The sequence below is a fragment of the Salmo trutta genome, chromosome 8 (genome assembly GCF_901001165.1).
Source record: "Salmo trutta chromosome 8, fSalTru1.1, whole genome shotgun sequence".
Taxonomy (NCBI): domain Eukaryota; kingdom Metazoa; phylum Chordata; class Actinopteri; order Salmoniformes; family Salmonidae; genus Salmo; species Salmo trutta.
In genome coordinates this window covers 192,828-216,182 of record NC_042964.1, presented here as the reverse complement: position 1 = coordinate 216,182, position 23,355 = coordinate 192,828, and the positions used below count along the sequence as shown (strand labels likewise).

The following is a 23,355-nucleotide window of genomic DNA, read 5'->3' as shown; positions in this document are numbered from 1 at the left end:
TATACACACCGCACCTCTATACACACCACATCTCTATATACACCACCTCTATATACACCACCTGTATACACACCGCACCTCTATACACACCGCACTTCTATATACACCACCTCTATATACACCACCTCTATATACACAACCTCTATATACACCACCCCTCTATACACCACCTCTATATACACCGCACCTCTATACACCCACACCTCTATATACACCACCTCTATACACACCACACCTCTATACACACCACCTCTATATACACCACCCTCTATATACCCCACCTCTATACACACCACCTCTATACACACCACCTCTATATACACCACCTCTATACACCTCTATATATACCACCTCTATACACACCACCTCTATATACACCACCTCTATACACACCACACCTCTATACACACCACCTCTATACACCACACTTCTATATACCTACTCACATTGGCTCTTTCAAATCATCTTAATTCCTTGCATCCTTTCCTTGCGTCTGAGGGAAGGGACCTTGAACAGTTGATAAGGAGGCGAGGAAAGGATGGAAGGAATCAAGGAAAGATGCATTGAGATAAACCCATGATTAAAATATGTTCTAGAACTTGATAGACACATTGAAAGGTCGCTGGTTTAAATCCCCGAGCCAACTAGGTGAAAAATCTGTCTATACCCTTGAGGAAGGCACTTAACCCTAATCGCTCCTGTAGTCGCTCTAGATAAGAGCATCTGCTAAATGACAAATAGAAATTTGATGATCGACTAGACAGACCTTAGTTTGAAATGGAATACTTTATCTGCGATTGTTTGAGCTTGCCTGGCTAATAAACCAATATAGGTCCCAAAAACGTCAACCCATCGCAATAGCCTCGCTGTTATTCTGATGACAGACAGCGCCATCTTGTGGTAATACAACTGCAGTTATTCTGATTTTTATTTAACCTTTATTTAACTAGGCAAGTCAACTATGAACAAATTCTTATTCACAATGACGGCCTACCCCGGCCAAACACTAACCCGGATGACGCTGGGCCAATTGTGTGCCGCCAACAATCCATCAATACATTCGAGTAATGAACGGAGCTGGGGCATTCAAAGGGCGTTTCGCTTAGGACTTCGACTTCTTTCTGTTTGTCCCATCCACCGACCCGTCTGCTTGCCTTCACACGTAGAACTGTGCAGAGACGCAGCTAGCTATCTTGCTTGTTTTGAAATTAGTTGGCGAGGTAACTTAGCCGGCGTGGTAACTTAGCCAGCTAGCTAATAAACACGTTTAGCCAGCTAGCTAATAAACACGTTTAGCCAGCTAGCTAATAAACACGTTTAGCCAGCTAGCTAATAAACACGTTTAGCCCGCTAGCTAATTAAAGCGATTATCTAGGAACTTTGAAACTCCTTAACAAACCAGGTTGTCCTGAGGTTCGCTACTCTGAAGAAGACTGATCGAAGCTGAGATGAACCAATTTGAACAGTAAGTTGTCTGCCCGTCTGTGCTAGCCATGGTTCCCATTCTGTAATGTAGTTAGCTACTCATTAAGATGCTATGGTTGATTTAGTAAGCTAAGTGGTGAATGTGGGTAGTTATCAGCAACCCACAGTCGCCACTTAGCTAACGTTAGCTAGCAGCTACCCACAGTCACCACTTAGCTAACGTTAGCTAGCAGCTACCCACAGTCACCACTTAGCTAACGTTAGCTAGCAGCTACCCACAGTCACCACTTAGCCAACATTAGCTAGCAGCTACCCACAGTCACCACTTAGCTAACGTTAGCTAGCAGCTACCCACAGTCACCACTTAGCTAACGTTAGCTAGCAGCTACCCACAGTCACCACTTAGCTAACGTTAGCTAGCAGCTACCCACAGTCACCACTTAGCTAACGTTAGCTAGCAGCTACCCACAGTCACCACTTAGCTAACGTTAGCTAGCAGCTACCCACAGTCACCACTTAGCTAACGTTAGCTAGCAGCTACCCACAGTCACCACATAGCTAACGTTAGCTAGCAGCTACCCACAGTCACCACTTAGCTAACGTTAGCTAGCAGCTACCCACAGTCACCACTTAGCTAACGTTAGCTAGCAGCTACCCACAGTCACCACTTAGCTAACGTTAGCTAGCAGCTACCCACAGTTCAGGTGAGAGAGAAAAAATCACCCAGATAGGCCAGTCGTGTGAGAAACTCGTCATCATGCAAGCGGTCAGACAAGTGAAAATTATGGTCAGTAAAGAAAACTTTAAGCTCCTCAATTCAAAAAGACATGTCAATAATTTGATCCAGGTAGCCTAGTGGTTAGAGCGTTGGGCCAGTAACCGAAAGGTTGCTAGATTGAATCCCCGAGCTGACAAGGTAAAAATCTGTTGTTCTGCTCCTGAACAAGGCAGTTAACCCACTGTTCCTAGGCCGTCATAAGAATTTGTTCTTAACTGACTTGCCTCGTTAAATAAATAACCAGCGCACTTCTGTATGTAGTAAAAGCGTTACATGGTCGCTGCCCATATCATTGCATAATGCAGAAAATACACGGGAGTTCAGGGACCTTGCTTTAACAAAGTAGTGTCTAAAACGTCTTTCAAGCTGTCAAGCATTTTCTTGGCAGCAAGAGCCTCTCTGTGGATGCTGCAGTGGACCCAAGTTGCGTAGGGAACAACTGCTTGCACACGCGTTAACACTCCACTGTGTCTCCCTGTCATGGCTTTTGCGCCATCAGTACATATTATAACATTTTTATTTAACCTTTATTTAACTGTGTAGTGCCATCAGTACAGATACCAACACATCTTGACCACCAAAGTTCATTTGATGTCACAAAGCTGTCCAGTACTTTAAAAATATCCTCTCCTGAAGAGGATGTCTTCCTTAATTGACCCCCCATAAACATAACGGACATATACCTGGAGCTGTCCCAGGCCTGCCATGTCTGACTCATCCATCTGTAACACAGAATTCACTGGCTTGTATGCGACCCAGTAATTGTTTCAAAACATCTCCTGTCGTGAAAGTGTTTTGATGGAGGCATTGTCTGTATAGTTTTTTTGGCCTTTACGCCCAGCATTGTCCCAGCCATATCCGCGGCAGCAGGAAGAATGAAGTCCTCCACAATAGTATGGGGCTTGCCTGTCCTAGTCACTCGGTAGCTCACCATATAAGACGCTTCTAGCCCCTTCTTATTAATGGTATCTGTTGCTTTTATACATGTCTTACTACTCAAATGTTGACTTTATTCTCTCTCAAACAACTCCTGTGGCTTATTTTTCAAATTAGCATGTTTTGTCTCTAAATGTCTAAGAGTGATGGTTTCATCGAGTTGTGAGATGGTACTTTTGCACATATAACACAGTGTGGCTGAGGAAAGGTACTACTCCCAATATACATGAACCCCAAATCAATGTAGATCTCATCATATTTGCGCCTCTTAAGTGGTCCAACGTCCTTGTCTGTTGTTTGGTGCTTTCCTGGGTAAGGGGGGCAGTAGCTTCTCGGCTACATCAGATTCACAACTGTCAGTGTCCATGCTAGCTGGGCTAACAACACATGTAGAATTACTGATGCTAGCTTTGGATGTGCTCGTGGAAGCAGAACAACTTGTCGTCGACAGGTGTAGTACTGCTGGTAGTAGCAGGTGTAGTTCTGCTGGTAGTAGCAGGTGTAGTACTGCTGGTAGTAGCAGGTGTAGTACTGCTGGTAGTAGCAGGTGTAGTGCTGCTGGTAGTAGCAGGTGTAGTGCTGCTGGTAGTAGCAGGTGTAGTGCTGCTGGTAGTAGCAGGTGTAGTGCTGCTGGTAGTAGCAGGTGTAGTGCTGCTGGTAGTAGCAGGTGTAGTGCTGCTGGTAGTAGCAGGTGTAGTGCTGCTGGTAGTAGCAGGTGTAGTGCTGCTGGTAGTAGCAGGTGTAGTGCTGCTGGTAGTAGCAGGTGTAGTGCTGCTGGTAGTAGCAGGTGTAGTGCTGCTGGTAGTAGCAGGTGTGGACGACAGCACCACAACCAAATGAAAAGTCCCGTCTCAGACGACAGCACCACAACCAAATGAAAAGTCCCGTCTCCTCCTCAGACGACAGCACCACAACCAAATGAAAAGTCCCGTCTCCTCCTCAGACGACAGCAGTGGCGGTCATGACAATTTTTCAGCCGGTTATTGTCATGCAAAAGACTGCCGGTATCACGGTATCTGACCGTTTAATTAACATAAATACGTTTACCATCTCCAGCTCTCCACACTGACAAGCCGCTGATGCACCTTTTGGAACATCTACATTCTAATAAATCCATTTAATATACACCACAATAAATCCTTTCTTTTAGGTAGGTCTAAAGAAACATGATATGAAGAAAATGTATTTCATAAGAATGGAATGAGTTGTCCTACTGTATGTTATCTGGCTATGACATAGACTGTAGACTTGTTCATTTATCAGACTAGATACTGTATGTTATCTGGCTATGATATAGACTGTAGACTTGTTCATTTATCAGACTAGATACTGTATGTTATCTGGCTATGATATAGACTGTAGACTTGTTCATTTATCAGACTAGATACTGTATGTTATCTGGCTATTCTCCATGATATAGACTGTAGGCTTGTTCATTTATCAGACTAGATACTGTATGTTATCTGGCTATTCTCCATGATATAGACTGTAGACTTGTTCATTTATCAGACTAGATACTGTATGTTATCTGGCTATGATATAGACTAGACTTGTTCATTTATCAGACTAGATACTGTATGTTATCTGGCTATTCTCCATGATATAGACTGTAGGCTTGTTCATTTATCTGACAAGATATGGTCAAGTCCTGTCATTTTATTTTCTGATTTCATTAAGAATATTAATTGAATTTAGCTGAATAAAATAGGAAGGGTGTGAGTGCACCTACTGTTGGTCATGGAGTGGGCATTAATTTGTGGACACCTGCTCATTCATGGGCATTAATATGTGGACACCTGCTCATTCATGGGCATTAATATGTGGACACCTGCTCATTCATGGGCATTAATATTGCTGCTATAACAGCCTCCTCTCTTCTGGGAAGGCTTTCCACTAGATGTTGGTACATTGCTGCTATAACAGCCTCCACTCTTCTGGGAAGGCTTTCCACTAGATGTTGGAACATTGCTGCTATAACAGCCTCCACTCTTCTGGGAAGGCTTTCCACTAGATGTTGGAACATTGCTGCTATAACAGCCAACTCTCTTCTGGGAAGGCTTTCCACTAGATGTTGGTCCCCCTTTGCTGCTATAACAGCCTCCACTCTTCTGGGAAGGCTTTCCACTAGATGTTGGTACATTGCTGCTATAACAGCCTCCACTCTTCTGGGAAGGCTTTCCACTAGATGTTGGATCATTGCTGCTATAACAGCCTCCTCCCTTCTGGGAAGGCTTTCCACTAGATGTTGGAACATTGCTGTGGGGACTTGCTTCTATTCAGCCACAAGAGCATTAGTGATGTTGGGTGATTAGGCTCGCAGTCGGCGTTCCAATTAATCCCAAAGGTGTTCGATGGGGTTGAGGTCAGGTCTCTATCCAGCTAACTGGCTGTCCGTGTGTGTACACATACACACGTTAAAGATGACGACCCAGGGGATCAGCAGTGTTATGGTGTATAATGGGTGTATAATGGGTGTATATTCTCTCCCCCAGTCTGAAAGATGACGACCCAGGGTATCAGCAGTGTTAGGGTGTATAATGGGTGTATATTCTCTCCCCCAGTCTGAAAGATGACGACCCAGGGTATCAGGAGTGTTAGGGTGTATAATGGGTGTATAATGGGTGTATATTCTCTCCCCCAGTCTGAAAGATGACGACCCAGGGTATCAGCAGTGTTAGGGTGTATAATGGGTGTATATTCTCTCCCCCCAGTCTGAAAGAGGACGACACAGAGGACCAGGATGAGACGGTCTGTAATCGGGAGGAAGACGGCTCCATCAACAACAACAGACGCAAGGTACGCAGAACCACCAGACGCATACGCTGTGAATCCCCTCCCAAAACCCTGACCTCTGTCCCTCCCAAAACCCTGACCTCTGTCCCTCCCAAAACCCTGACCTCTGTCCCTCCCAAAACCCTGACCTCTGTCCCTCCCAAAACCCTGACCTCTGTCAACGCCGGTGTCACCTGTTGTGGTGAATCTGAGGGTGACTCAATCTAACCACCCAATCAGATTGACTCTACCTAACCACCCAATCAGATTGAGCAAAAACATGTTAAAATATTTTTTATTTAATGCTCTCCACTTGTCAGTGTTCCAAACGGGACATTAGATAAAAATACAAACATACAAACACCAGAGAGAATTCAAGCAGTGAACTGGAATGACATTCACTCTCATGGGATGGGTTGCCAAAAATAACTAACTGAAAGCCACACCCCCAATAAGCCTTGAATATGACTCCATTGAAGCATGTCACTGTGCTTCTATGGCTATATGCACCAGTCCACTGTGCTTCTATGGCTATATGCACCAGGCCACTGTGCTTCTATGGCTATATGCACCAGGCCACTATGCTTCTATGGCTATATGCACCATGTCACTGTGCTTCTATGGCTATATGCACCAGGCCACTGTGCTTCTATGGCTATATGCACCAGGCCACTGTGCTTCTATGGCTATATGCACCAGGCCACTGTGCTTCTATGGCTATATGCACCAGGCCACTGTGCTTCTATGGCTATATGCACCATGTCACTGTGCTTCTATGGCTCATTTGTTTATTTAGCAAACAAGACAGCTCCTCATCCAGTGCCTTTATCACAGTCAACACACGTATCCCAACCCTAACCCCCAACCCCTAACCCCCAACCCTAACCCCTAACCACACCTATATTTGACCTTTTTAATTAGCTTTGAAACTGCACATTTTCCTCTGCCCTATTGCAAAATGTGTATAATGGCTGAAAATTTGCTATAAAACAGCTGAATTCGCTCAGCCTCATGGCAAAATGTGTACAATGGCATATTTTCTGTAGAATTGCAGGAAGTTGTGTGTGCGTGCGGCGGCCTGTATTTCTGGCTTGTATTTTCAATTCGCACGCGACTTGCACAATATGTCAACAGTGGCCGAGTTTAACCGAAGCACAGACCAAAAACAGACTAAGCGTCAGACACATTTTACAAGCAGTTTTGGCTGATTGCTTGGGAACACATTTTACAAGCAGTTCTGGCTGATTGCCTGGGAACACATTTTACAAGCAGTTCTGGCTGATTGCCTGGGAACACATTTTACAAGCAGTTCTGGCTGATTGCTTGGGAACACATTTTACAAGCAGTTCTGGCTGATTGCTTGGGAACACATTTTACAAGCAGCTCTGGCTGATTGCCTGGGAACACATTTTACAAGCAGCTCTGGCTGATTGCCTGGGAACACATTTTACAAGCAGCTCTGGCTGATTGCCTGGGAACACATTTTACAAGCAGTTCTGGCTGATTGCCTGGGAATGCATTTTACAAGCAGCTCTGGCTGATTGCCTGGGAACGCATTTTACAAGCAGCTCTGGCTGATTGCCTGGGAACACATTTTACAAGCAGTTCTGGCTGATTGCCTAAGAACACATTTTACAAGCAGTTCTGGCTGATTGCCTAAGAACACATTTTACAAGCAGTTCTGGCTGATTGCCTGGGAACACATTTTACAAGCAGTTCTGGCTGATTGCCTGGGAACACATTTTACAAGCAGTTCTGGCTGATTGCTTGGGAACACATTTTACAAGCAGTTCTGGCTGATTGCTTGGGAACACGTTTTGGATGACGTTCTGTTGTTTACGTATTGTTGATCACGTGAAATACGTCAGGAGATTATTTTTTACAGCGACTTTCAGACTGATATCCAATGGAGTAGCAATGGTATCTGATGTTTAGACAATCAGTCCGTCTGGTTCTCAACCTCTCTTCCTTCTAACTTGAACCCAAATGATTCAATCTCATTTTTCTCCTTGCAGATTAAACCTGTGTCACTGTTAAAATGTATGCCTCATATAATATCACTGTTAAAATGTATGCCTCATATAATGTCTCTTTTGAATCTAATGCCTCATATAATGTCTCTGTGTTGAATCTAATGCCTCATATAATGTCTCTGTTGAATCTAATGCCTCATACTGTCTCTGTTGAATCTAATGCCTCGTATACTGTCTCTGTTGAATCTAATGCCTCATATAATGTCTCTGAATCTAATGCCTCGTATAATGTCTCTGTTGAATCTAATGTCTCTGTTGAATCTAATGCCTCATATGTCTGTGTTGAATCTAATGCCTCATATAATGTCTCTGTTGAATCTAATGCCTCATATACTGTCTCTGTTGAATCTAATGCCTCATATAATGTCTCTGTTGAATCTAATGCCTCGTATAATGTCTCTGTTGAATCTAATGCCTCGTATAATGTCTCTGTTGAATCTAATGCCTCGTATAATGTCTCTGTTGAATCTAATGCCTCATACTGTCTGTGTTGAATCTAATGCCTCATATAATGTCTGTGTTGAATCTAATGCCTCATACTGTCTCTGTTGAATCTAATGTCTGTGTTGAATCTAATGCCTCATATAATGTCTGTGTTGAATCTAATGCCTCATACTGTCTCTGTTGAATCTAATGTCTGTGTTGAATCTAATGCCTCATATAATGTCTGTGTTGAATCTAATGCCTCATATAATGTCTCTGTTGAATCTAATGCCTCATACTGTGTGTGTGTGTGTGTGTGTGTGTGTGTGTGTGTGTGTGTGTGTGTGTGTGTGTGTATCAGACGGTGAGTCCTGCAGCAGGAGAACATCCTCTTCAGTATAACTATACCTTGTGGTATTCTCGGAGGACTCCGTCCCGGCCCGCCAACACACAGAGTTATGAACAGAACATCAGACAGATCGGCACGGTGGCCTCGGTCAGTACACACACACACACCACTAACACGCATCATATATATACACACACACACACACCACTAACACGCATCATACATACACACACACACACACCACTAACACGCATCATATACACACACACACCACTAACACGCATCATATACACACACACACCACTAACACGCATCATACACACACACACACCACTAACACGCATCATACACACACACACACCACTAACACGCATCATATACACACACACACCACTAACACGCATCATATATACACACACACACACCACTAACACGCATCATATACACACACACACACACCACTAACACGCATCATACACACACACACACCACTAACACGCATCATATACACACACACACACACCACTAACACGCATCATACATACACACACACACACACACACACACCACTAACACGCATCATATACACACACACACCACTAACACGCATCATATACACACACACACCACTAACACGCATCATATACACACACACACCACTAACACGCATCATATACACACACACCACTAACACGCATCATACACGCACACACACACACCACTAACACGCATCATATACACACACACACACCACTAACACGCATCATACACACACACACACACACCACTAACACGCATCATACATACACACACACACACACCACTAACACGCATCATATACACACACACACACCACTAACACGCATCATATACACACACACACCACTAACACGCATCATATATACACACACACACACACACACACGCATCATGTAGTTGATGTTATCCTCTTGTGCTGTGATTGGTTGATATTGTAATCCTGTGATTGGTTGATATTGTAATCCTGTGATTGGTTGATATTGTAATCGTGTGATTCGTTGGCAGGTGGAGCAGTTCTGGAAGTTCTACAGTCACCTGGTGCGACCGGGGGATCTGACTGGACACTCTGTGATTGGTTGATATTGTCTTGTGCTGTGATTGGTTGGCAGGTGGAGCAGTTCTGGAAGTTCTACAGTCACCTGGTGCGACCAGGGGATCTGACTGGACACTCTGTGATTGGTTGATATTGTAATCCTGTGATTGGTTAATATTGTAATCCTGTGATTGGTTGGCAGGTGGAGCAGTTCTGGAAGTTCTACAGTCACCTGGTGCGACCGGGGGACCTGACTGGACACTCTGATTTCCACCTGTTTAAAGAGGGAATCAAACCCATGTGGGAGGTAATTCAGTGCTTTCAACGTATTCAGACCCCTTGACTTTTTCCACATTTTGTTATGTTACAGCCTTATTCTATAATGGATTCAATATTTATTTTTTCAATCTACACACAGTACCCCATAATGACAAAGCGAAAACAGGTTTTTAACACCTACCCTTTGCTATGAGACTCTAAATTGAGCTCAGGTGCATCCTGTTTCCATTGATCATCCTTGAGATGTTTCTACAACTTGATCGGAGTCCACCTGTGGTAAATTCAACTGATTGGACATGATTTGGAAAGGCACACACCTGCATATATAAGTTCCCACAGTTGACAGTGCATGTCAGCAAAAATCCAAGCCATGAGGTCGAAGGAAATGTCCGTAGAGCTCTGAGACAGGATTGTGTCGAGGCACAGATCTGGGGAAGGGTACCAAAACATTTCTGCAGCATTGAAGGTCCCCAAGAACATATTGTCCTCCATCATTCTTAAATGGAAGAAGTTTGGAACCAGCAAGACTTCCTAGAGCTGGCCGTCCGGCCAAACTGAGCAATCGGGGGAGAAGGGCCTTGGTCAGGGAGGTGACCAAAAACCCGATGGTCACTGACAGAGCTCCTCTGTGGAGATGGGAGAACCTTCCAGAAGGGCAACAATCTCTGCAGTACTCCACCAATCAGGCCTTTATGGTAGAGTGGTCAGATGGAAGCCACTCCTCAGTAAAAGGCACATGACAGCCCGCTTGGAGTTTGCCAAAAGACACCTAAAGGACTCTCAGACCATGATAAACAATATTCTCTGGTCTGATGAAACCAAGATTGAACTCTTTGGCCTGAATGCCAAGCATCACATCTGGAGGAAACCTGGCACCATCCCTACGGTGAAGCATGGTGGTGGCAGCATCATGCTGTGGGGATGTTTTTCAGCGGCAGGGACTGGGAGACTAGTCAGGATCGAGGGAAAGATGAACAGAGCAAAGTACAGAGAGATCCTTGATATAAACCTGCTCCAGAGCACTCAGGACCTCAGACTGGGACGAAGGTTCACCTTCCAACAGGACAACGACCCTAAGCACACAGCACAAGACAACGCAGGAGTGGCTTCGGGACAAGTCTCTGAATGTCCTTGAGTGGCCCAGCCAGAGCCCAGACTTGAACCCAATCAAACATCTCTGGAGAGACCTGAAAATAGCTGTGCAGCAACGCTCCCCATCCAACCTGACAGAGCTTGAAAGGATCTGCAGAGAACAATGGGAGAAACTCCCCAAATACAGGTTTGCTTGTAGCGTTGTACCAAAGACTCAAGGCTGTAAACGCTGCCAAAGGTGCTTCAAAGTACTGAGTAAAGGGTCTGAATACTTATGTAAATGGGGTATTTCAGTTTAAATAATTAGGAGAAATGTTTAAACCTGTTTTTGCTTTGTCGTTATTTTATATTCTGTGTAGATTGAAGGGGGAAACAATTTAATCCATTTTAGAATACAGCTGTTACCTACACACTACCCCATAATGACAAAGGGCAAAAACAGGTTAGGGTTAGGGTAAAAACAGGTTAGGGTTAGGGCAAAAAACAGGTTTTTAAACATTCTTGTAATGAATAAAAAATAAAAAACAAAAGTAACATTTACATAAGTATTCAGACCCGTTACTCAGTACTTTGTTGAAAAACCTTTGGCAGCGATTACAGACTCGAGTCTTCGTGGGTATGATCAGTGGTTTAAATTACCCCCAAAAACTACTGAAGTACAGATACTTTAAAGTACTACTTAACAGACTACAAACCATTACAGACAACAAGGGAAGCACAGCCGAGAGCTGCCCAGTGACACGAGCCTACCAAGCGAGCTAAACTACTTTTTATGCTCGCTTCGAGGCAAATAACACTGAAACATGCATGAGAACACCAGCTGTACCGGAAGACTGTGTGATCACGCTCTCCGCAGCCGATGTAAATAGGTCGTCATTCACAAGGCCGCAGGGCCAGACACATTACCAGGACGTGTACTGCGATGCGAGCATGTGCTGACCTACTGGCAAGTGTCTTCACTGACATTTTCAACCTCTCCCTGTCTGAGTCTATAATACCAACATGTTTTAAGCAGACCACCATAGTCCCTGTGCCCAAGAACACAAAGGTAACCTGCCTAAATGACTACCGACCCGTAGCACTCACGTCTGTAGCCATGAAGTGCTTTGAAAGGTTGGTCATGGCTCACATCAACACCATTATCCCAGAAACCCTAGACCCACTTCAATTTGCATACTGCCCAACAGATCCACAGATGATGCAATCTCTACTACAGTCCACACTGCCCTTTCCCACCTAGATATGTGAGAATGCTGTTCATTGACAACAGCTCAGCGTTCAACACCATAGTGCCCTCAAAGCTCATCAATAAGCTAAGGACCCTGAGACTAAACACCTCCCTCTGCAACTGGATCCTGGACTTCCTGATGGGCCGCCCCCAGGTGGTAAGGGTAGGTAACAACACATCCGCCACGCTGAGCCTCAACACGGGGACCCCTCAGGGGTGCGTGCTCAGTCCCCTCCTGTAAATCAAAATCAAATCAAATCAAATCAAATTTATTTATATAGCCCTTCGTACATCAGCTGAAATCTCAAAGTGCTGTACAGAAACCCAGCCTAAAACCCCAAACAGCAAGCAATGCATGTGAAAGAAGCACGGTGGCTGGGAAAAACTCCCTAGGAAAAACTCCTGAGAAAGGCCAAAAACCTAGGAAGAAACCTAGAGAGGAACCAGTCTATGAGGGGTGGCCAGTCCTCTTCTGGCTGTGCCGGGTGGATATTATAACAGAACATGGTCAAGATGTTAAAATGTTCGTAAATGACCAGCATGGTCAAATAATAATAATCATAGTAATTGTCGAGGGTGCAACAAGCACGTCCGGTGAACAGGTCAGGGTTCCGTAGCCGCAGGCAGAACAGTTGAAACTGGAGCAGCAGCATGGCCAGGTGGACTGGGGACAGCAAGGAGTCATCATGCCAGGTAGTCCTAGGGCTCAGGTCCTCCGAGAGAAAGAAAGAAAGAAAGAAAGAAATAAAGAGAGAATTAGAGAGAGCATATTTACATTCACACAGGACACTGGATAAGACAAGAGAATACTCCAGATGTAACAGACTGACCCTAGCCCCCCGACACATAAACTACTGCAGCATAAATACTGGAGGCTGAGACAGGAGGGATCAGAAGACACTGTGGCCCCATCCGATGATACCCCCGGACAGGGCCAAACAGGCAGGATATAACCCCACCCACTTTGCCAAAGCACAGCCCCCACACCACTAGAGGGATATCTACAACCACCAACTTACCGTCCGAAGACAAGGCCGAGTATAGCCCACAAAGATGTCTGCCACGGCACAACCCAAGGGGGGGGCGCCAACCCAGACAGGAAGACCACGTCAGTGGCTCAACCTACTCAAGTGACGCACCCCTCCCATGGACGGCATGGAAGAACACCAGTAAGTCAGTGACTCAGCCCCTGTAAAAGGGTTAGAGGCAGAGAATCCCAGTGGGAAGAGGGGAACCGACAAGGCAGAGACAGCAAGGGCGGTTCGTTGCTCCAGCCTTTCCGTTCACCTTCACACTCCTGGGCCAGACTATACTTAATCATAGGACCTACTGAAGAGATAAGTCTTCAGTAAAGACTTAAAGGTTGAGACTGAGTCTGCGTCTCTCACATGGGTAGGCAGACCATTCCATAAAAATGGAGCTCTATAGGAGAAAGCCCTACCTCCAGCCGTTTGCTTAGAAATTCTAGGGACAATTAGGAGGCCTGCGTCTTGTGACCGTAGCGTACGTGTAGGTATGTACGGCAGGACCAAATCGGAAAGATAGGTAGGAGCAAGCCCATGTAATGCTTTGTAGGTTAGCAGTAAAACCTTGAAATCAGCCCTTGCCTTAACAGGAAGCCAGTGTAGGGAAGCTAGCACTGGAGTAATATGATCAAATTTTTTGGTTCTAGTCAGGATTCTAGCAGCCGTATTTAGCACTAACTGAAGTTTGTTTAGTGCTTTATCCGGGTAGCCGGAAAGTAGAGCATTGCAGTAGTCGAGCCTAGAAGTAACAAAAGCATGGATTAATTTTTCTGCGTCATTTTTGGACAGAAAGTTTCTGATTTTTGCAATGTTACGTAGATGGAAAAAAGCTGTACTCCCTGTTCACCCATGATTGCACGGCCAGGCACGACTCCAACACCATTAACTTTGCTGATGGCACAACAGTGGTAGGCCTGATCACCGACAACGATGAGACAGCCTATAGAGAGGAGGTCAGAGACCTGACCGTGTGGTGCCAGGACAACAACCTCTCCCTCAACGTGATCAAGACAAAGGAGATGATTCACAGCATTTCACTGTAAGGTCTACTACACCTGTTGTATTCAGCGTTTCACTGTGAGGTCTACTACACCTGTTGTATTCAGCGTTTCACTGTGAGGTCTACTACACCTGTTGTATTCAGCGTTTCACTGTGAGGTCTACTACACCTGTTGTATTCAGCGTTCACTGTGAGGTCTACTACACCTGTTGTATTCAGCGTTTCACTGTGAGGTCTACTACACCTGTTGTATTCAGCGTTTCACTGTGAGGTCTACTACACCTGTTGTATTCAGCGTTTCACTGTGAGGTCTACTACACCTGTTGTATTCAGCGTTTCACTGTGAGGTCTACTACACCTGTTGTATTCAGCGTTTCACTGTGAGGTCTACTACACCTGTTGTATTCAGCGTTTCACTGTGAGGTCTACTACACCTGTTGTATTCAGCGTTTCACTGTGAGGTCTACTACACCTGTTGTATTCAGCGTTTCACTGTGAGGTCTACTACACCTGTTGTATTCAGCGTTTCACTGTGAGGTCTACTACACCTGTTGTATTCAGCGTCTCACTGTGAGGTCTACTACACCTGTTGTATTCAGTGCATGTGACTAATAAAATTAGATATAAGATTAGATTAACTTCGCTGTTTATATTTTTGAAAACTTTTACTCAACTACATTCCTAAAGAATATAATGTGCTTTTACTCCATACATGGATGCACCTGAGCTCAGTTTCGAGTGTCATAGTAAAGGGTCTGAATTCATGTAAATAAGGTATTTCTGTTTAGATTTTTATTATTTAGCAAAAATGGCTCAACCTGTTTTTGCTTTGTCATTATGGGGTATTGTGGTGTCATTATGGGGTATTGTGGTGTCATTATGGGGTATTGTGGTGTCATTATGGGGTATTGTGTGTAGATTGAGGATTTCTTTATTTTTAATCCATTTTCGAATAAGGCTGTAACGTAACAAAATGTGGAGAAGGGGTCTGAATACTTTCCGAAGGCGCCATGTAAACTAAACAAGTACAGATATAAGATGGATTGTAATTACTGTTCTACAACACTATCTCTCTATACAAATGCCTTCTATTCAACCTTTATCGTTCTTGTCCTCAGAGACAGGCCCCCTTCCCCTCTGCCCAAATACAATGCACATAGACCATTCCATCCAACCCATAACACAATAATTAATACTTCGATGGCTACTAGTAAACATATTAAAACTGGTTCAAGTCAGTCTCCAACAGTATTCACTGTGTGTGATGTATGTAAGATGGTCAAGTCAGTCCATCAGCATGATCGCCTCCCATCCACTATAACCATACCTATAACGATACCTTTTGGTATGCACAGTTGAAGTCGGAAGTTTACATTCACTTAGGTTGGAGTCATTAAAACTCATTTTTCAACCACTCCACAAATTTCTTGTTAACAAACTATAGTTTTGGCAAGTCGGTTCGGACATCTACTTTGTGCATGACACAAGTCATTTTCCAAGAATTGTTTACTGACAGATTATTTCACTTATAATTCACTGTATCACAATTCCAGTGGGTCAGAAGTTTACGTACACTAAGTTGACTGTGCCTTTAAACAGCTTGGAAAATTCCAGGAAATGTTATGGCTTTAGAAGCTTCTGATAGGCTAATTGACATCATTTGAGTCAATTGGAGGTGTACCTGTGGATGTATTTCAAGGCCTACCTTCAAACTCAGTGCCTCTTTCCTTGACATCGTGGGAAAAATCAAAGGAAATCAGCAAAGACCTCAGAAAAAATATTGTAGACCTCCACAAGTCTGGTTCATCCTTGGGAGCAATTTCCAAACGCCTGAAAGTACCACGTTCATCTGTACAAACAATAGTACGCAAGTATAAACACCATGGGACCACGCAGCCATCATACCGCTCAGGAAGGAGACGCGTTCTGTCTCCTAGAGATGAACGTACTTTGGTGCGAAAAGTGCAAATCAATCCCAGAACAACAGCAAAAGACCTTGTGAAGATGCTGGAGGAAACAGGTACAAAAGTATCTATATCCACAGTAAAACGAGTCCTATAACGACATAACCTGAAAGGCCGCTCAGCAAGGAAGAAGCCGCTGCTCCAAAACCGCCATAAAAAAGCCAAACTAAGGTTTGCAACTGCACATGGGGACAAAGATTGTACTTTTTGGAGAAAGGTCCTCTGGTCTGATGAAACAAAAATAGAACTGTTTGGCCATAATGACTTGGTATGTTTGGAGGAAAAGGGGGAGGCTTGCAAACCGAAGAACACCATCCCAACTGTGAAGCACGGGGGTAGCAGCATCATGTTGTGGGGGTGCTTTGCTGCAGGAGGGACTGGTGCACTTCACAAAACAGATGGCATCATGAGGAAGGATAATTATGTTGATATATGGAAGCAACATCTCAAGACATCAGTCAGGAAGTTAAAGCTCGGTCGCCAATGGGTCTTCCAAATGTACAATGACCCCAAGCATACTTCCAAAGTTGTGGCAAAATGGCTTAAGGACAACAAAGTCAAGGTATTGGAGCGGCCATCACAAAGCCCTGACCTCCATCCTATAGAACATTTGTGGGCAGAACTGAAATAGTGTGTGTGAGCAAGAAGGCCTACTAACCTGACTCAGGTACACCAGCTCTGTCAGGAGGAATGGGCCAAAATTCACCCAACTTATTGTGGGAAGCTTGTGGAAGGCTACCAGAAACGTTTGACCCAAGTTAAACAATTTAAAGGCAATGATACTAAATACTAATTGAGTGTATCTAAACTTCTGACCCACTGGGAATGTGATGAAAGAAATAAAAGCTGAAATAAATAATTCTCTCTACTATTATTCTGACATTTCACGTTCTTAAAATAAAGTGGTGATCCTAACTGACCTAAAACAGGGAATTCTTACTGAGATTAAATGTCAGGAATTGTGAAAAGTGAGTTTAAATGTATTGGCTAAGGTGTATGTAAACTTCCGACTTCAACTGTATCTTTGTGTGTAACCCTCCAGGATGAAGCTAATAAGAACTGTATCTTTGTGTGTAACCCTCCAGGATGAAGCTAATAAGAACTGTATCTTTGTGTGTAACCCTCCAGGATGAAGCTAATAAGAACTGTATCTTTGTGTGTAACCCTCCAGGATGAAGCTAATAAGAACTGTATCTTTGTGTGTAACCCTCCAGGATGAACCTAATAAGAACTGTATCTTTGTGTGTAACCCTCCAGGATGAAGCTAATAAGAACTGTATCTTTGTGTGTAACCCTCCAGGATGAAGCTAATAAGAACTGTATCTTTGTGTGTAACCCTCCAGGATGAAGCTAATAAGAACTGTATCTTTGTGTGTAACCCTCCAGGATGAAGCTAATAAGAACGGGGGGAAGTGGATCATCAGGCTACGAAAAGGTCTGTAGTTTTTATTATTATTATTATTATTATTAGGCTCAGGCTGCGCAACCTGTTCGCTTTTTTTCCCTCTAAACCTCCCTTTTTAAATGTCGACTTTGGGAAAAAACGCCAAAATAACAACTTAACTGATCAGTGCTCTACATAGAGAATGATAGAAGCTTCTTGTGGCCAAAGGTTGTTTTAGCCATTGAGGGCTTCTGCCATCTCAGTCAACTGGATTCCTATGGGTAGCATCAGTGGAGCTGCCCATGATGTCACAGACACTATAATGGCACAGATATAAAGAGGAGTCCTCTATCTATCTCTATGATGTACCATCATACCAGGTCATTTAATACTGATAAAAAAAAAAATCATTGATTTAGCTACAGAAGTGCCATTTCTTACTGATCTCTACAGCTTCCATCCAAAAACCAATCCTTTGAAATGGCGTCAACACATACTGGAGGAGTTACTGGCTACAGTGGCCAGTCACGGCACGCATGACCAGAATGACACATCAATGAAGCACCAAAGCCACACCCCATTTCTATTAAAACATTTAGAAAGAGGCGGAGTTAGACTTTGGGCACGAAAAACGGTCCATCTTTAACATTCTAAACATCCATTTAATATTCTAAATGTCACCTTTATTTAACTAGGAACAAATTAAGAACAAATTCTTATTTACAATGACTGCCTACACCGGCCAAGCACGGACGACGCTGGGCCAATTGTGTGCCACCCTATGGGACTCCCAATCACAGCCGGTTGTGATACAGCTTGGATTCGAACCAGGGTGTCTGTAGTGACGCCTCCAGCACTGAGATGCAGTGCCTTAGACCACTGAACCAGGGTCTGTAGTGACGCCTCAACACTGAGATGCAGTGCCTTAGACCGCTGAATTAGGGTCTGTAGTGACGCCTCTAGCACTGAGATGCAGTGCCTTAGACCACTGAACCAGGGTCTGTAGTGACGCCTCTAGCACTGAGATGCAGTGCCTTAGACCGCTGAACCAGGGTCTGTAGTGACGCCTCAACACTGAGATGCAGTGCCTTAGACCACTGAACCAGGGTCTGTAGTGACGCCTCAACACTGAGATGCAGTGCCTTAGACCGCTGAACCAGGGTCTGTAGTGACGCCTCCAGCACTGAGATGCAGTGCCTTAGACCGCTGAACCAGGGTCTGTAGTGACGCCTCCAGCCGCTGGACCAGGGTCTGTAGTGACGCCTCCAGCCGCTGGACCAGGGTCTGTAGTGACGCCTCCAGCACTGAGATGCAGCGCCTTAGACCGCTGAACCAGGGTCTGTAGTGACGCCTCCAGCACTGAGATGCAGCGCCTTAGACTGCTGTGTCACTCGGGAGCCCAAACATCCTTTTAACATTCTAAACCTCCTATTAGCGTTCTGATCTCTAATTTAAACCTGCCTTTTAATATTGTTCTGACTGTGTTGATGACCGGTCTGGGAGAACATTATTCTGGCCATGTTGTTAATATTGTTGTTGTTGACAGGTCTGGCCAGCAGATTCTGGGAGAACATTATTCTGGCCATGTTGTTAATATTGTTGTTGTTGACAGGTCTGGCCAGCAGCTTCTGGGAGAACATTATTCTGGCCATGTTGTTAATATTGTTGTTGTTGACAGGTCTGGCCAGCAGCTTCTGGGAGAACATTATTCTGGCCATGTTGTTAATATTGTTGTTGTTGACAGGTCTGGCCAGCAGGTTCTGGGAGAACATTATTCTGGCCATGTTAATATTGTTGTTGTTGACAGGTCTGGCCAGCAGCTTCTGGGAGAACATTATTCTGGCCATGTTGTTAATATTGTTGTTGTTGACAGGTCTGGCCAGCAGGTTCTGGGAGAACATTATTCTGGCCATGTTGTTAATATTGTTGTTGTTGACAGGTCTGGCCAGCAGGTTCTGGGAGAACATTATTCTGGCCATGTTGTTAATATTGTTGTTGTTGACAGGTCTGGCCAGCAGGTTCTGGGAGAACATTATTCTGGCCATGTTGTTAATATTGTTGTTGTTGACAGGTCTGGCCAGCAGGTTCTGGGAGAACATTATTCTGGCCATGTTGTTAATATTGTTGTTGTTGACAGGTCTGGCCAGCAGGTTCTGGGAGAACATTATTCTGGCCATGTTGGGAGAACAGTTCATGGTGGGAGAGGAGATCTGTGGGGTGGTGGTCTCTATACGCTTCCAGGTACACACACACACACACACACACACACACACACACACACACACACACACACACACACACACACACACAGGCTGAATCTCTTGGGCCCTAAGCCCTTTATCGATTGGCCACTTGCTGATAGTGATCACAAAGTTTTTTGGGACCAAAACGGGCACTTGGGACCTGGGGCAAAGACGGAGGCATAGGCTCCTCCGATAGACAGTGAGAAAGTTGTACAAAATATGTGCAACTACAGTACCAGTCAAAAGTTTGGACACACCTACTCATTCCAGGGTTTTTCTTAATTATTACTATTTTCTACATTGTAGAATAATAGTGAAGACATCAAAACTATGAAATAACACATATGGAATCATGTAGTAACCAAAAAAGTGTTAAACAAATCCAAAAATATGTTATATTTGAGATTCTTTATAGTAGCCACCCTTTGCCTTGATGACAGCTTTGCACACTCTTGGCATTCTCTCAACTAGCTTCATGAGGTAGTCACCTGGAATGCTTTTCAATTAACAGGTGTGCCTTGTTACTTTGTTGAATTTCTTTCCTTAATGTGTTTGAGCCAATCAGTTGTGTTGTGACAGAACATTGCCTTATTTGGTAAAAGACCATGTCCATATTATGGCAAGAACAGCTCAAATAAGCAAAGAGAAATGACAGTCCATCATTACCTTAAGACATGAAGGTCAGTCAATCCGGAAAATGATAGTTTTGTCAAGTGCAGTCGCAAAAACCATCAAGCGCTATGATGAAGCTGGCTCTCATGAGGACCACCACAGGAAAGGAAGACCCAGAGTTACTTCTGCTGCAGAGGATAAGTTCATTAGAGTTACCAGCCTCAGAAATTGCAGCCCAAATAAATGTTTCACAGAGTTCAAGTAACAGACACATCTCAACATCAACTGTTCAGAGGAGACTGTGTGAATCAGGCCTTCATGGTCAAATTGCTGCAAAGAAACCACTACTAAAGGACACCAATAAGAAGAAGAGACTTGCTTGGGCCAAGAAACACGAACAATGGACATTAGCTGGTGGAAATCTGTCTTTTTGGTCTGATGAGTCCAAATTTGAGAGTTTTGGTTCCAACCGTCGTGTCTTTGTGAGACGCGGGTGTGGTGGTGTGAAGCTTGGGTGTGGGGGTGTGAAGCTTGGTGGTGTGGGGGTGCTTTTCTGGTAACACTGTGAATTATTTAGAATTCAAGGCACATTTAACCAGCATGGCTACCACAGCATTCTGCAGCGATATGCCATCCCATCTGGTTTGGGCTTAGTAGGTCTATCATTTGTTTTTCAACAGGACAATGACCCAAAACACACCTCCAGGGTGTGTAAGAGCTATTTGACCAAGGAGAGTGATGGATTGCTGATGTAATGGGAAGATGACGAGGCTGGCTCAGGCTTACAGCTAGCTAGCAAGCTAATGTAATGGGAATATGAACAGGCTGGCTCAGGCTTACAGCTAGCTAGCAAGCTAATGTAATGGGAATATGAACAGGCTGGCTCAGGCTTACAGCTAGCTAGCAAGCTAATGTAATGGGAATATGAACAGGCTGGCTCAGGCTTACAGCTAGCTAGCAAGCTAATGTAATGGGAAGATGACGAGGCTGGCTCAGGCTTACAGCTAGCTAGCAAGCTAATGTAATGGGAGTATGAACAGGCTGGCTCAGGCTTACAGCTAGCTAGCAAGCTAATGTAATGGGAAGATGACGAGGCTGGCTCAGGCTTACAGCTAGCTAGCAAGCTAATGTAATGGGAATATGAACAGGCTGGCTCAGGCTTACAGCTAGCTAGCAAGCTAATGTAATGGGAATATGAACAGGCTGGCTCAGGCTTACAGCTAGCTAGCAAGCTAATGTAATGGTAATATGAACAGGCTGGCTCAGGCTTACAGCTAGCTAGCAAGCTAATGTAATGGGAATATGAACAGGCTGGCTCAGGCTTACAGCTAGCTAGCAAGCTAATGTAATGGGTAGATGACGAGGCTGGCTCAGGCTTACAGCTAGCTAGCAAGCTAATGTAATGGGAATATGAACAGGCTGGCTCAGGCTTACAGCTAGCTAGCAAGCTAATGTAATGGGAATATGAACAGGCTGGCTCAGGCTTACAGCTAGCTAGCAAACTAATGTAATGAGAAGATGACGAGGCTGGCTCAGGCTTACAGCTAGCTAGCAAGCTAATGTAATGGACAGGTTTTCGTGTACATTAATCAGAAATACGGCTCATTCAAGCGCTAAACTCCTTAGCTGGATGAAAAATTGCGACTTGTTTTCTGTTGACTTATTTTACTATTTTTGAGGGTAAAGTAGTTGTGACTAAATGAGGTGCTGAAATTGTTGGGGTGAACTTGTTGCCAAGGGTACGAAGTTGGCAAAGGATTCCCAGTCGATGAAGAGGCTTCCAAAGGTTGCGGTGGAGCCCTCGATGACTCGACAACTAGCATTTCAGATTGACTGAACGCGCATATCGAGTGTTCAAAGTGTTCGGTTAGAGATTCAGCCTCACTCACGTGTGTGTGTGTGTGTGTGTGTGTGTGTGTGTGTGTGTGTGTGTGTGTGTGTGTGTGTGTGTGTGTGTGTGTGTGTGTGTGTGTGTGTGTGTGTGTGTGTGTGTGTGTGTGTGTGTCTAGGAAGACATCCTGTCTATATGGAATAAGACGGCCAGCGATCAGGTGACGACATCTAGAATCCGAGACACTCTTCGCCGCGTCCTGAACCTCCCTCCCAACACCATCATGGAGTACAAGACACACAACGACAGCCTGAAGTACGATTCGCACTCCCACTATCGTGTACACACGACCACTCACTGTGTTATCTCTATAGATAATTCAAACTTTTTTTATATTGATCTGTGCGTTTTCTTTTTAGGGATAATTCCAGCTTCCGCAACACAAAGATCACCCTGTGAAGAGAGACGGAAGAGAGGCAAACCCACCTGACCGTTTCTCCTGGAGTTATACTGTTTCCTCATGGACGATAACATGACTCTCTCTGTCTCCTCTCTCTGTCTCCTCTCTCTGTCTCCTCTCTCTGTCTCCTCTCTCTGTCTCCTCTCTCTGTCTCCTCTCTCTGTCTCCTCTCTCTGTCTCCTCTCTCTGTCACACTCTCTCTGTCACACTCTCTCTGTCACACTCTCTCTGTCACACTCTCTCTGTCACACTCTCTCTGTCACACTCTCTCTGTCACACTCTCTCTGTCACACTCTCTCTGTCTCCTCTCTCTGTCTCCTCTCTCTGTCACACTCTCTGTCTCCTCTCTCTCGGCATCTCTCTCGGCATCTCTGTCTCTCTCTCTCTCTCCTTTTCTGTCTCTCTCTCTCTCTTTTCTGTCTCTCTCTCTCTCTTTTTCTGTCTCTCTC

The 23,355-nt window shown here is 44.5% G+C and overlaps 1 protein-coding gene across 1 annotated transcript; it reads left to right on the top strand.

Annotated features, from left to right (window-relative positions):
* Positions 1-1,068: 1,068 nt before the first annotated feature.
* On the top strand, positions 1,069-22,931 carry eif4e2rs1 (eukaryotic translation initiation factor 4E family member 2 related sequence 1). Its single transcript, XM_029759651.1, has 8 exons — positions 1,069-1,465; positions 5,851-5,935; positions 8,729-8,863; positions 9,991-10,095; positions 17,763-17,811; positions 19,898-20,001; positions 22,625-22,761; positions 22,866-22,931. The coding sequence occupies exons 1-8, from the start codon at positions 1,449-1,451 to the stop codon at positions 22,903-22,905; spliced, it is 672 nt and encodes a 223-aa protein (XP_029615511.1). The 5' UTR covers positions 1,069-1,448; the 3' UTR covers positions 22,906-22,931.
* Positions 22,932-23,355: the final 424 nt, after the last annotated feature.

Coding starts and splice junctions, on each gene's coding strand:
- eif4e2rs1 (XM_029759651.1), top strand. Junction 10,096..17,762: donor GAATCAAACCCATGTGGGAG/GTAATTCAGTGC, acceptor GTAACCCTCCAG/GATGAAGCTAATAAGAACGG. Junction 22,762..22,865: donor ACACACAACGACAGCCTGAA/GTACGATTCGCA, acceptor TTTTCTTTTTAG/GGATAATTCCAGCTTCCGCA.